Below are 15,969 nucleotides of genomic sequence, written 5' to 3'. Positions count from 1 at the left end.
TATCACTTCATGCATTACAAAATGTAATTGTTATCAATGTTTATTAGGATGCTGTCAAGAATTACTTGGGACATGTGTGCGAGTATGTCAACATTGTGTATGAACTACAGAAATTCAGGGAAGAAGTTTATGCTGGTTATCAGTCAGATAATACCTCAGCTACAAGGTTGCCCACTTTCACCTTTGAAGCATATGCTGCGTCAGTGCACGACATTCTTCAGGAATTTGCTCAGTTCATCTCAGAAATTGAAGGACGAGTTAGGAAACAAGGTAATTAAGAAATTCCACTGAATTGTACTATTAATTTGTTACAATAATTTTTTATTTATTATGACAATATTTGCTATTGCAGTATGTAAAATATGGTGTTCAGTAAATCCATATGTTAATTACATTACATTAATAGAGTGTCACTTTCAGCTCTTGAGTTCTGCAAGTGTTGGAATTGTTCAAGTAATAGTAGACAGCTGTAGTATGATACATGATAGTTTCTTGGGGAGCACATAGATGATGCTGAAAGTGATGTCAACAGTAGGAAGTTTTTCATATTTTTCTAGCGCTACATAGGCTGTGCTGAAACTACATTTAGATGTAATATTCTTGGTGAATACAAACAGATGAAAAAGACTTCTATTTAACTTGTAAATTATAGATTGCAGCAGTCTGTCATCCTTTTTAAATTTTATTGTGCAGATCTAGATTTTGGCATTTCTCAATGCATTATTATTTGTGCTCAATGCATGTAATACCTCTTGGACAGATTTCATCCACAGTTCATTGAGTATTCAATGACATCTGCACAGTAAAATTTAAAAAGGTTGACTAATCACTGCAATCTATAATTTACAAGTCAATATAACACTCGCTGAGTGCAACAGCTTTCTGAATGGAAGGTAACCTGACTTCTGTTTAAGTTCGTAGAGCTCAATAACTACATTTTTTTCCACTAATATGTTAATGATGATGTGGTCTTCAGCCCAAAGACTTATTTGATGCAGCTCTCCATGCTACTCTATCATGTGCTCCCTGCATTTTTAATTGTCATCTTACAATGGCCAACTGCATTTGTTACAAACAGTTGCATGCACAGTGTCATCACTGTCTTTGGGACAGTAGAAAAGCTAGCTGGATTTCCTTTACTAGTTCTTTTAACAGTTCCAATCACTCTTTTGTCATGTGTGCCAATCTCGGACAGCTGTCTGGGCCCAAAGTTCATTCCCAAATTTCTGGCCTGACAATAGTGGATGATGTCATAGTGGACCCGTCTAACACCCCCAACCCCCTTGCACTGCTATTTTGTGGAGATTTCGAGCTGCACCCACTATTACCCTGCCTTCCACTGTTCGAAACATGTGGAGGAGGCTCAGGCTATTCCTGTTTCTTCTCAGAATCGTGAGAGCTACAATGTCTCTTTTTACTATGAGGAGCTAGATTGTGCTCTCACTTCATCCTGATCCTTCTCTCAAAGGCCAGATGATGTTTACATTGAGATGTTGCAGAACCTTTCTCTTGCAGGCAAGCACTTTCTCCTTTGTATGTACAATCGCATCTGGGCACACGGCAAGTTTCCCAGACACGGGCATGAAGCCATTGTCATACCATACCTAAACATGAAAGGATAAACACCTTCCTTCTAGTTATCACACCATTTCTCTCACAAGGTGTTTGCATGATAATGGAATGTGTATAATTCATGCACGGCTGATATGGTGGCTCGAGTCTTACAATTTACTAACCACTGCACAGTGTGGATTTAGAGCATGCCGTTCTGCAGTTGACCGTCTCGTCACTTTGTCAACCCATGTCATGAATGGTTCTGCAGAAATACCAGTCTGTGGCCGTGTTTTTTGATTTGGAGAAAGTCTGTGACACCTGCTTGAGGACTGGTATCCTCCGTACTCTTTACATGTGGCCGCATGCCCAGTTTCCTTCAGGAATTTTTAAGGGGAGCCAGAACGATCCATCTCCTCCATGTTAATTTTAGCAAATAGAAGGAACATTTTTTCTAAAACATTAAACATATTGCTCTGAAATTTGGACTACATGTTCAGTGAATATTTCTCTACAAAGTTATAATGCCATGTTAATACATATTTATTGGTTTTTGTTTTACAACTTTTTTAAACAGATACTTATTTTTTTCTCTAAAATTTTGCACTTTTTCTTCTATAACTCTTGAATTATACAATTTTTTTTACAATTTGTTATAAAAATGAAGGAAAAGAAGTAAACAATATTGTGTATAAATTTCATTGATATAGTGTTGGCAGTTTTTGAGAAAATGTTCCTCAAAGATGATAATTAAGTTACCCAAAATTGCTTCCAAAGTTTTTTTACATTTCAGCACATCACATTTGATAATGCCTCCTTCATTGTTTGTTGCCACTGCATCATACACTCCAAAATTCAGTGTTTTTATCTGTACAAACACTGTTTTGGGAATCCTAATCCAAATTAAATTATTTACACTTTCATTTGGATTTTGTGTTTTCCCATGTAAACACTTTTCCAATAAACTCTGCTGTGATATATCTCTGAATATTGTCTTAATTACATCAATTACAGCATTTAGCAAACTGTTCTTATGGGCATATTCCTTTCCTGATTGGTATTTACACCAGGAGTCACCTGTGGGGCACAGTGCACGTTGTGGATGCTCATTTGTTAATGCAGTATGGAAAAATAATGCCCATACTGCTCTCCTCATATGCTCAATGCTTCTTGTGTTTTGCCTAATTGCACACCCATAATACCTCTGCAATCTATCAATTGCTTAATTTGTCAATCTTCCTCTTCCTCCAAGGGCCTTATCATCACTAAGCTTCTGGGATCCTAATGTCCGATTTAGTTTGCGCAAGTGAGCCCCCATGTGGTTCTGCACATGTCAAATGCACTCCCATTTTTTACGGTGAATTTCATTGCCATAAGGTTTGAGTCCCTCTACAGCTTTATATCCCTTAGAATCACCATCTCCTTGGTAGTTAGTGTATTGTGCATTATACCACTCCTGTGATCTGGAAAAAATTGTTTCACTGCCTCTACTTCCATCACTCCAATCGTGCCGTGAAAATTTGATTCACGACTTTCACTATGTTCGTCCTTGGTATTGCCCTTACATCTACAATGTTTTGAGAGAACAACAACATCAATTACTTTGCAATTGTCTCCACTGGTAGCTGTCACAACTCCATTCAGAGATTTATGATCTCTATGTTGCCATGATCCATCTAAAGCAACAGTTAAATCTATGAAATTTCCATTATCTGTCAGAGTGTCTTCAACTGCTTTCTTCATTGTTGCTTGAGTAATATCTTCAGCAGAAGATCCCACCAATTCATTATAAAATCCAAACTTGGTTGGTAGTTTTGGCAAGTTCATAATTCCACATAACATTGTCCGTGGAGCACTGCCCTTGCCAATGCAACGCCAGCCATACACTAGCTAAACATTTATGTTGTACACCTTCTTTCCACTATTACCACTATGAGGAATACTGTTAGAATTAGAAAATGAAACTTCTGCAGCACATGTGTGACTGCTCAATAACATTTTACATGCCAAACCAATGTGTAAAGTTATTTTCAGTTCCAGTCCTCTTTCTTTGCAAACTTGGCATAATACTGTTTCAAAATATTAGAGAGCAAGCAAATGGTAATTATTTCATTCACATCATTACTGTCGCTTTCATAGTTTTCAAATGTTTCTTTACTGTCACAAAGTTTCTTGCTGGAAGAAGTTCTATCACATTCATTTGGAGTAGTTGGTGAAGCAGTCTGAGCAGCATCTCCCTTCAAAACAACAAAAGATTTCTTCTTCCACTCATTGTGCCTTTTCTTAAACACTTGATTGCTGAAACGGGGCATATTGATATCCATAAACCAAATATGTAAAACAGGTACGAGCAAAATTAGACAGATACGCAAAATTGGGCAGCTAAACAACACAAAGCAAACTTAACAAGTCAACATACATGGTATAGCGTTTATGTTTACCGATATGAACAGTCACTTGTCACAGAGAGAAAGCCATACAACGTTGGAAAACAAAACACTGTCTAATTCCGCAAAGATACCCTGCTTGTAACCACCGAGCGGCGCCGTCAGAGGTGACACACCAAGTCGCTACAACTGTTAATGCGGCGCGTCAACTTTGCAGCGATAAAAAACACACTTAGAATTCACTTAGAAGGGTGAAACTTGATTTATTTTATTCAGAAAACTCCAACTAATTTTATAATGAAAAAAAAGTTAATTTGGTCATTTTCATCATTCCAGCTTTCCTTACCAGGCCAAGTTTTCAAGGTACATGTGGGTTCTGCCTTGTCAGACACCTTTATCCAGGAAAACAGTGTGTCTCAGTGAGTCGTCCTCTTTGCTGTGGCCGTTAACCCTATAATGGTCTGTCTCACGCCAGGTATATCTGGCTCCCTTTTTGTTGACGATTTTGCAATCTATTGCTGCTCTCCATGGACATGTCTCCTCGAGCGGCGTCTTCAGCGATGTCTCGATCATCTTCACTGATGATTCATCGACAGTGTCTTCCTCTTTTCCACTGACAAAAACTTTTAATTTTCTGGCAGTGCAATTGGTTTCTTCCACTGTCTTTACATCTTGGGCCTATTGCTCTTCTGTTCATTGAAGCTATGAAATTCCTAGGGCTCATGCTCTATAGGAAACTTCCTTGGTCCTCCCAAGTGTCTTGGCCACCCCCCATGTACTGTCCCAGAATATCTTACATATCCTCAGTGGTACTTCCTGGGGAGTGGTTCAGACCATCCTCCTCCATTTTTATCAGTTGCTAGTCAGTTTGAAACAAAATGATGGGTGTTTCGTTTATGCTCCTGTATGTCCATCCCTCTTACGCCATCTCAATACTATACACCATAATGTCATCTGTTTGGACACTGGCACAGTTTATACTAGTCCAGTTGAGAGTTTGTATGCCGAAGCTGCTGAGCTACCACTGTCATAGTGCCATGACTTTCTCCTCAGCAGATACGCACGCCGTTTGTCTGCCATATGCCGCCTCCTTTGATGACTTCTTTGATCACCAGTATGGGGTACATCCCTCTTCTCTGTTATCTCCTGGAGTCCACTTTTGCCACTCACTATGGCAGCTGAACTTCACACTAACTGCAACTGAGCTCTTCTTCACCCTGCTTTGTGTGCCAGCCTGTGCTCACCTTGGACTTCACTCACTTCCTAAGAATGCTACTCCAGATTTGCTTTATCGTTGTAAGTTTCTCAACTTTCACAGGGAACACACTGGTGGCTCTCAGAATGACTGTGGTGCCAGGTGTGCTTTTGTCGTTGGCACTGACAATTTTCGGTATTGGCTTCTGAACACTGCTCAGTATTTACAGCAGAGCTCTTTGCTCTGTATCAGGCCATGCAGTATGTCTGGCAACACAGGCTTTTCAATTGTGTCATTTGTTCTGACTCTGTGTCCTTCAAAGCCTCTGGGTGCTGTACACCCTCCATCCCCTAGTGCAACAGGTCTGTACTTGCTCACTGTTGATGGAACCACTGTGATGTTTATGTGGGTTCCTGCTCATGTTGCTCTGATAGGAAATGAGGCCACTGATGCTGTTGCCAAGGCTGCAGTCCTTGAACTGTGGCCCATTAGTTCTTCTGTTCCCTCTGATGATCTCTGTGTTGCTGTCTGTCAGCAGGTGGTGTCATTTTGGCATCACCACTGGTCCTCCTTTATGAGAACAAGCTCTGGGAAATTAAGTCTCCCCACCAGCCTGGGCGGGCCGGTGTGGCCGAGCGGTTCTAGGCACTACAGTCTGGCACCGCACGACCGCTGCGGTCGCAGGTTCGAATCCTGCCTTGGGCATGGATGTGTGTGGTGTCCTTAGGTTAGTTAGGTTTAAGTAGTTCTAAGTTCTAGGGGACTGATGACCTCAGCAGTTAAGTCCCATAGTGCTCAGAGCCATTTGAACCAGCCACCAGCCTGGACAACCTTCTTTTGGTGCTCTTGCCACGAGTAGATCACTTTAGTTAAATTGCATATTGGGCACTGTCTTTTTACATATCGCTGTTAGTGGTGCTATCACTATGTGCTCATTGCTCTCATCCTCGTACAGTTTGCCATTTCCTGGCAGAATGCCTTTTTTAACCTCTTACATTCTCATTTATGTTTGCCGTCTAAGTTATTGGTCGTGTTAGTGAACAATGCGTGGGCTGTTGACTGTGTTTTACTTTTTGTCCATTTTAGCAATATGGCAAAGGACATTTAAGCTTCATTTCAGGACCTGCGTTGCTCTGTGGTGTGTTTTATGGTCCTTACTCAAAATCCCAGTTTTTAGCTGTCTTTCCGTCCGTTGATTGGGCTTAACATGTAGTCATTTCTAATTCCTTCCTTCCTTTCTTTCTTTCTTTCTTTCTTTCTTTCTTTCTTTCTTTGTGCTCTACAGTTCTGATGTGGGCACATTTGACCCTAGTTGTTTTTACACCCTAAAATAAAACAAAATAAATGTATCCGCAGTACATCTTCCAAGATGGGTGTTAATATATCTGACAGAGTGGGACTTATCAGCTCAAGTCTAGAACAGTAATCTGTTATAATATACTGCTTGACTTAATGTTGGTCAGCACATCTCACCCAGCTAGCAACAGTTCTGAGCCCAGCATTTTGTTTGTGAGTTGTAACAAAGTTCTAGTAACAAGAAACGACTTACTTCCAATTACTGTGTGCATTTCAGTTTAAAATCTTAAACTTGTTTTGTGTTTATGTTGCTGGTAGCCACAGTTTTGCATTCTAACTACTGTGTAGTGTATATTTCTGCCATTTGTTTTCGATCAGATGTTTGTTTTCATGTCAGTAGTCAGTTGCTGCTGTAGATATCATTCGTTGATAAGAAGCTCCGATTTACACAACAGTGTTTCAGAGCACAGAGTTTCATATGTGAGTTCCACATCCTAAATCAGTATGCTCTACAGTTCCTTTGACTATACTATGGATAGGACCTGTGACTGCTGTGTTCTGATGCAAGCTAAGTGTATGACCCTTTGCTCACACCTCCAGGTGGTTCTGGCTTCAATAACACAGTTTGAGACTGTTGCCAGTGGGCATCGCTATGGGGTGCTCTATGTGGGGATGTGAGATACATCCAGCACATACCTTGTGTTCCCCAATAGGTCCATTACACAATAGGTCCACTACTATGACTGCCCAAGTATTGTCCCCATTGAGGATGACACCTCACCTGCGGTCGAGTGGCAGTTTCTTTCAAGGTGTGGGAGGCACTGAAATACTTTCTGGAGGGCCAATCAAAGAGCTCCCCTGTTTGGGCCATATATGTGGCTACCAAAATCCCTGAGCCTGATGCTGTTGCTCATCTTGTTTCAGGAGAAGCCTTTCGACCTGCAGGATCTGGGCATTCAGAGGGTGGATTAACTTGTAGCTGGTAGCCCCCATGTTAGGTGCGTATTGGAGCCCCTTAGGGATATGGCTGCCAAGGAGGAAGAAATCCAGTGCACTATGTTTGCATTCTGGGAAGAGTAATTCCAGATGTGAAATGTGTGCTTTTGGATGTTACAAAGAGGACAGAGTGTGGCCAATTACAGGTGGTGGCTCATTTTGGTACTGACGGTGCGTGACACTTTGGAACAGAAGAGATTCTCCCAGGTTTTGGGCAGCTAGCTGAAGCAGTAAAAGGTGCCAGACTTGCTTGTGATATGAGGGCACAGCTCATAATCTGTAGCATCATCAACAGGACTGACTGTGAACGTTTGGTACACAGCCAAGTGGAGGTTCTGGATCGGAGGCTCATATGGATCCACAACCGTGTAGGTTGTGGAGTTCTTGTCTTCAGCCATAGCGTGGGGTTTTGGGTTCCGCTTAATAGATAAGGGGTCCACTACACGTGGGAGGCTGCTACAAGGTATAGCTTTGTTGGAAAAGAATCAGGTCTCTAAGGACTAACAGAAAGCGCTTAAGTTCAAATAGTTACAGGTACCAAAAGCAGGCGAAAGCTAGAGTTCTGCTGAAATTTTTACAAAGGATCTAACCATGTTTGGAAGGGATAGATTAAATACAGTTGATGGCAGTGTCTTTGTTGCTGTTAGAAGTGGTTTAACTGGCAGGGAAACTGAAGTAAACAGTTCGAGTGAATTAGTATGGGTAGAGGCTATACTTGAGAACCAGAATAAATGGTTTCTTTTACTGATCCACTGACTCAGATGGTATAGTCCCTGAAATGTTGAAAGAGAACTTGAGTTTCATTACAAATAGGTACCCCACTCATACAACTCTTATTGGTGGTGACTTCAATCTGATCTTGATTTGTTGCCAAAAATACGTATTCAAAGGCAGTGGTAAATGTGAAACGTTGTCACGAATTGTACTAAATGCTTTTTCTGAAAATTATTTTGCACAGTTAGTTCGGGAGCCCAGTTGAAGTGGAAATGGTTGCAGAAACATACTTGACCTTTTAGCAGCAAATAATCCTGAGAGAATAGGGAGAATCATGATGGAAACAGGTATTAGTGACCACAAGAACATTGTAGCGAGACTCGATACTGAAACATCCAAATCCAACAAAAGTAAACCCATTGTTTGATGCCTTCCTAAGAAAGAGCCTCCACTCCTTCCCAACTAATTGTGTAAGTTTAGCTGAAATTGAAAGCATGGTGTCTGAGGCAATAGAGAGGTTTATACCAAATAAATTAATAAAAGATTGTGCTGAGTTTTCATGGTACACAAAACAGGTCAGAACGCTGCTGCAGAAGCAACAAAACAAGCATGCCAAATTTAAAAGAACACAATTTACAATACTTGTCATGTTTTACCGAAGCTCAAAACTTAGCGAGGACTTCAATACTAGATGCTTTTAATTGCTTCATTAATAAAACTGTCGTAACAGTGCCACGAAAGTGAAGTTATTAAAGGTTGTTTCAGAAATTTCTCCAACAGAGAAGAGGAAGTAAATATTCCAGAATTTGAATAAAGAACCACTGCCAACATTAGTAACTTACGTGATATCCTCAGTGTAGCGAAGCAGTATAAAGCACTTATTAAAGGCAAGTCTTCTGGTCCAGGTAGATACCAGTAACTTTCCTTCTAGAATATGGTAATATAGTAGCCCCATACTTAACAATCATTTACAACAGCTTGCTTGGTGAAATATCCTTAATAAGAGACTGGAAAGCTGTACAGGTCACACACATACTCAAGAAAGGAAATAGGAGTAATCTGCTGAATTACAGACCCATATCGCTAACATCAGTTTGTAGTAGAATTTTAGAGCATCTACTGTGTTTGAATATGTTGAATTACTGTGAACATAACATTCTATTGAAACAGTCAGCACAGATTCAGGAAATACTGCTCTTGGGAAACACAACTAGCTCTTAATTCGCACAAAGTAATGTGTTCTATTGACGGGGGATCGAAATTGATTCCATATTTTTCAATTTCCAGAAGCTTTTTGGCACTGTTCCTTACAAGAGGCTGCTAACCAAATTGCATGCCTGTGAATTATCGCCTCAGTTGTGCGACTGAGTCTGAAATTTCCTTTCGGGGAGGTCACAAGTATGCAGTAACCGATGGAAAATCATCATGTAAAATAGAAGTGATATCTCGCTTTCCTCAGGATAATGTTACAGGCCCTCTGCTGTTTCTGTCTATCTATATCCAAATCCTTCTCCAGCTACTGTCAGGTCTCGGTGCTGAAGAGTCCTCTCCATCTGGCTTGGTCCTCCCACCACTTTTCTTCCTCCACTTGTTGCCATGTCACACCTCTCCTATCCACAGGTATGCTCACTCCCATTTTCCACAGTGTTCTTGGGTGCCCCGTGGGTCTTTTCCCATCCATCTTTAGTTCTTCCATAAATTTGGGTAGTCTCTGCCCATGCATCCTCTTAACATGCCCATACCATCTTAATCTCTTTTTCTCCATTTCTTCTCTCATATTTTCTTGTTTAAGGTCCTTTCTAATCTCTACATTCTGTACTCTGTCCATTCTTGTTTTTTCCTTAACTGCTTTGAGAAATTTCAGTTCTCCTGCTTGTAGTCTGATCCAGTCCCTTTCTGTCATTGGCCATGTTTCTCCACCATAGATGACAATACGGAAGTAATAATTCTTATACATAAGGAGTTTTGCTTTTTCTGAAACTTCCTTGTTCCAAATCAGGTGTTTTATGGTTTGTTAGAAATTGCCTCCCTTCTGTGACCTATTAATTTCATTAGTTATTCTTCCATCACTAGATATTTCACTCCCTGAATAAGTGAAACTTTCTACCACTTTGAGGGGTTCTCTATTCAAGATAATATTTCTGTTGATGCCTTTCTCTCTTCAAAATACCATTACTTCACTGTTATCTTTATTTATCTTTAATACATACCTTGTCATTAATTCCTTCCATGCATCAAGTTCTAACTGTACATATATCTCTTTATCGCCCCATATTACCATATCATTTGCAAAAATCATCTTTTTGTCTTTTTCTTTCACTATATCTCCAACTGCCCTATTCATTCCCTCCATCACAACATTAAAAAGTGCAGGAGATAGAATACTTCCTTGCTTAAGTTCGTCTTATTTCGAAGTATTCAGAGTTCCCCAATGGTATTCTGATTCTACAATTGTGTCCTCTGTACATTGTCTTTATTTCATTAAGTCAGATGATTAAACATCTCTCATCTAACTACAAGCGACACCTCCTCGTCATCTTCAACCGGATCTGGTGCGACGGCGTCTTTCCATCGCAATGGCGGGTGAACACCATCATTCTGGTGCTCAAACCTGATGTGGATAGCTATCAGCCTCACAAACATTCTTTGTAAGCTGCTGGAACATATGGTGTGTCGGCGGTTGGGTTCGGTCCTGGTGTCACGTGGCCTACTGCCTCCATGTCAGGGCAGCTTCCGCCAGGGTCGCTCTACCGCTGATAATCTTGTGTCCCTTGAGTCTGCCTTCCGAACAGTCTTTTCCAGACACCAACACCTGTTTGCCATCTTTTTTGATTTACAAAAAGCATATGACACGACCTGGCGCCATTTACTTGCCACATTATACAAGTGGGATCTCGGAGGACTACTCCCGATTTTTATCCAAAATTTCCTGTCACTTCGTACCTTCCGTGTCCAAGTTGGTACCTCCCATAGTTCCCTCATATCCATGAGAATGGGGTTCCACATTGCTCTGTATTGAGTGTGTCTCTATTTTTACTGATCATTAAGCTGTAGGGCAGTCCATCTCACCTTCTCTGTATGCAGATGACTTCTGCATTTTGTACTGCTCCACCAGTACTGGTGTTGCTGATCAGTGCCTATAGGGAGCCATCCACAAGGCGCAGTCATGGGCTCTAGCCCACCGTTTCCAGCTTTTGTCCACAAAGTCGTGTGTTACGCACTTCTGTCAGCGCCTTACCATTCATCCAGACCTAGTAACCATTTCTGTCGATGCATTTTTGTAGATGCTATGGCAGTTTTTGTATACCCATGTCATACCAGCTTGCCGCCATGTTGTTCAGAAAGTTATGAACGCCTTCTTTCACCTCGTCGTCGGAGCTGAATCGCTTTCTGGCCAAATGTTTTTTTAACGTAGGGAACAGGTGATAGTCACTTGGTGCCCTTGCTCAACATTCCTGTTTTCCCATTCTGAATTGTCCGTTTGAGTTTTTTAGAGCCTCACAGTACCTGTCAGCATTAATTGTGGTGCCAGTGATTCAGCTCCGTATGTAGTACATTTGCAATGTATTTCTAATTGGACATAATCTTTATGCTTGCACTCAATAGATGTCTCATCAGTATACAGGATTAACTTTGAATTTGGGGAACAGGATTTTATGTCATTTACCTAAATTAAGAAAAGAACAGGTGGATTGTGGATGGACAGTTTGGTGTTAGAAGGCGTAAAGAAATAAGAGATACTATTGGCCTGTTAAGAAATATACGGGAATGATATATTGAGAAAGGCAGTGAAATATATGCTGTTTTTATTTATTTGGAAGAAGCTATTGACAGAGTACAATGGTACAAGTTGATGGATATTTTGAATTAGAAAGAAGTAGACTAAAACAGAACCTGTATTTACAACAGAAAGTAAGAATAAGGATTTGAAAGGAAATGTCAGAAGGAAGCAGCATTGGAAGGGCGTTGGACAAGGTTGTTGCCTCTCCCCTCTATTATTGTACTTACAGCCAAAAGAAATCATTACAAAAGCCATAGATAGAAAAAGAGGAGTGTGTATTGGTGGAAAAAGAATTAGAAGTTATTAGATTTAGCTGATGACATGGTTTTAGTCACAGTAAGTGAACAAATTATAAATAAAATGCTAAAAGATCTGAATGAAGTGGTGTAGTATATGGAATTAGAATCAATACAGCAAAAATAAAGGGTATGGTGACTGGCAAAGCAAGGAGACTGGCAATATTAAGATAGGAAACGTTATTATTAACCAAGTAAAAACATTTAAATACCTTGGAAAACAGTTACAGAAGAGAAACCATAAGTAGCTGAAAACTCACATTGCTATAACGAAGGAGGCAGTCAATAGAAAGAGGAAATTATTATGTGACACACTAGATAAAGATCCGAGGAAAAGATTTGGCAAGTGTTTCATCTGGAGTGTGGCATTCTATGGGGCAGAAACATGGACACTCAGACCAGAGCACAATAAAAAGCTAGCAGCATTTGAAAAGAGGATGTGGAAGAGAATGGAGAGGATAAGCTGGAGGGAAAGAGTTACTAACAAAAGAGTGTCTGAAAGAATTAGTGAGAGTAGAAGGCTGCTGCATGTTATAAGAGAAAGGAAAACGAACTGGATGGGACATTCATTGAGAGGGGAAAGCTTGCTATCAGATGCTTTGGAAGCCCACTTGCTATCAATTGCTTGGGAAGGTTGAGTTTGTGAGATTGAGAGGAAGGAGATAAAAGATGATAGATAACATCAGGGGAAGTGAAAATCACGTGGACTTGAAGAGGATGGCAGAAGAGAGCAGAGCATGGAGAGTTACCATGTGAAAATCTTCCTGTGGGCAGGGTGGTGGTGGTGGTGGTGGTAATGCAGAAAGTGCACATATTATTTGCTCATAATAGCCGTTAAGGCATGTTTCTAACTTCTTTATTGTCTTTGAACTGGTTACTTCGCCTGATCAAACAAAAAGAGCTCTTTCCAATAGCACAAAGAATAATGAAATCTTAGTCACTTTTTTATATGCAGCCTTTTGAAAAATCAGGCAAAATTGATGAATAAGTTTTTGCATGGATTTTAATCTTGGGCAATGCAGTAATTGCTTGAGTAGTCAAGACACCACCTGCATAGCCAGCTGCAAAAGAGGGAAAAAAAATCAGCATCTGGAAGTCATTTCCTCATAATAAATAACCTGTCAGAACATAATCCAAATTAGTCACAACAAGATTTATGAGCTATTTCAACAGCAAATTATGTTAAACCTGCTGAATAATGAGCACATGTTCAGTAACAAGGCAGTTGTACGTAACAAACAAAAAAAAAAAAAAATAAAATAAAATAAAATAAAATAAAAAAATAAAAAAAAAAAAAATAAAAAAAAATTGGACAGTATCACAAAAATTTCAGCTTGAAAGTCTCCTTAGTTCATGATCAACAGCAAAACAAACTTAATATATTCATATCTGTCACTTTACAAAAGTGTGGTAGTGCCCCATATGCTACTTATGGAACTATAATCTGGCATGGCTTCAAGACAGACCTGTATAAACACCTTAAAAAAAAATTCATCAGTATTAGATAGGGTCGAGCGGACGTTCTTAGGCCACTTGACATGGAATGACCTCATTCAGGTTTTCGAAGATTAGGGTGTTTTGAAATAAACATGGTAATTCTGTTATATATTACCTTTTTCTGTCATCTTTGAGAAGACAACAGCATAAAAAATGGTCTGTAGTTTTCTGTTTTCCATCTGTCACCTTTCTTGAAAACTGGGGTTACCTAGGCTAATTTTTAGTGGTCCAGGAAACCTTCATGACGTTAAGGTGCTTTTAATTGCAGTGGAAACGGGTATGGATACGTTGTCTGTGCAGAGTATGTTAGGATTTAGCCCACAGTATCCTGCAGACTTACAGTTTCATTATGACTTTACTATGTTTTTTTTATTTCATGCCTGTTAGTTGGAGTGAGATACATGTTGTTGTAAGAACAACTATCCTTAAAATTGCGTTTTTGATTATTGAAATTACACTGAAGTGGCGAAAGCCATGGAATAACAGTATGCATTTATACAGATTGTGGTAGCATCATATAATCGAACAATAAAAGGGCAGTACTTTGATGGAACGGTCATTTGTACTCAGGTGATTTATGTTAAAAGGTTTCCAGTGTGATTATGGCTGCGCAGCAGGGATTAGACAATGTGGAATGATAGTTAGAGCTAGACACATGGGACATTCCATTCTAGAAATTGTTAGGGAATTCAATATTCCGAGATACTCAGTGTCAAGAGTGTGCTGAGAATACTAAATTCCAGGAATTACCTCTCACCACTGACAACACAGTGACGACAGCCTTCATTCAGCGACTGAGAGCAGTGGCAATTATGTAGAGTCACCAGTGCTAACAGACAGGCAATAGTGCGTGAAATAACCACAGAAATCAATGTGGGAAGCACAACGAACATATCCATTAGGACATTGTGGTGAAATTTGGTGTTAATGCGCCATGGCAGCAGACGACCAACATGGCCTTTGCTAACAGCATGACATCACCTGCAGCATCTCTCCTGGACTTGTGACCATATCGCCTGGACCCTAGGTGACTAGAAAACCTTAACATGGTCGGATGAGTCTCGATTTCAGTTGGGAGGAGCCGATGGTGGGGTTAGAGTGCCGTGCAGACTTGTTAAAAATATGGACCCAAATTGTCAACAAGGCACTGTGTGAGCTGATGGTGGCTTCATAATGGTGTGGGTTGTGTTTAAATGGAATGGACTGGGTCCTCTGGTCCTACTGAACCAATCATTGAGTGAAAATGATAATGTTCGGCTACTTGCAGACCATTTGCAGCCATTCATTGACTTCGTTTCCAAACAGTGATGCAGTTGTTATGGGTGACAGTCTACCATGTCACTGGGCCTCAATTGTTCATGATTACTGTGAAGAACATTGTGGACAGTTTGAGCGAATGATTTGATAACCCATCAAACATTTATAGGACATAATTGAGAATTCAGTTTGTGCAAAAAGCCCTGCACCGGCAACACTTTTGCAGTTACGGGCAACTATAGAGGCAGTATGGCTCACTATTCTGCAGGGAACTTCCAGTGACTTGTTGAGTCTATGCCACGCCAAGTTGCCACACTGTGCCTTGCAAAAGGAGGTCCAATGCAATATTAGCAGGTATCCCATGACTCTTATCTCCTCATTTTATTGGTGATAGCTTTAACAAAAGAAGAAAAATATTTGAAATCGCAAACATAACAGTAACATTGCTTCCACTGTTTGATATGTGAGCTACATGTTTACTTTTTGTGTACACTAGTCTGTCTATATCCCGATCCTGCTCCTGCTCCAGCTACTGCCTGGTCTGGGTGCTGACGAGTCCTCTCCATTTGGCTCAGTCCTCCCACCACTTTTCTTCCTCCACTTGCTGCCATGTCACACCTCTCGTTTGCACAGATATTCTCACTCCCATTTCCCACCGTGTTCTTGGGCACCCCTCTGGGTCTTTTTCCAACCATCTTTAGTTCTTCCATAATTGTGGGGAGTGTCTACCCACACATCCTCTTAACATACCCATAACACCTTAATCTCTCTTTTTTGATTTCTTCTCTCATACTTTCTTGTTTAAGGTCCTTTCGAATAACTACATTCCTTGCTCTGTCCATTCTTGTTTTTCCTTTATCTGCTCTGAGAAATTTCATTTCCCCTACTTGCAGTCTGCTCCAGTTCCTTTCTGTCATTATCCATGTTTCTCCTCCTCTGGTGACAATAGGGAAGTAAAAACTCTTATTCATAAGGAGTTTTGCTTCTTTCTGAAACTTC

General features: G+C 40.3%; 1 protein-coding gene across 2 annotated transcripts in view; it reads left to right on the top strand.

Annotated features, from left to right (window-relative positions):
• LOC126336347 (gamma-tubulin complex component 5) overlaps positions 1 to 15,969 on the top strand; it is a 203,596-nt gene that overhangs the window by 49,725 nt on the left and 137,902 nt on the right. For both annotated transcript variants that reach the window (XM_049999922.1, XM_049999924.1), the window contains exon 6: positions 48 to 270. In XM_049999922.1, the coding sequence (XP_049855879.1) occupies positions 48 to 270 (223 nt within the window). The remainder of the gene's footprint in view (positions 1 to 47; positions 271 to 15,969) is intronic.

The sequence above is a fragment of the Schistocerca gregaria genome, chromosome 2, assembly GCF_023897955.1.
Source record: "Schistocerca gregaria isolate iqSchGreg1 chromosome 2, iqSchGreg1.2, whole genome shotgun sequence".
In the NCBI taxonomy this organism is placed as follows: domain Eukaryota; kingdom Metazoa; phylum Arthropoda; class Insecta; order Orthoptera; family Acrididae; genus Schistocerca; species Schistocerca gregaria.
The sequence above is the reverse complement of the archived record's forward strand: the minus strand, read 5'-3'. Positions and strand labels throughout refer to the sequence as shown.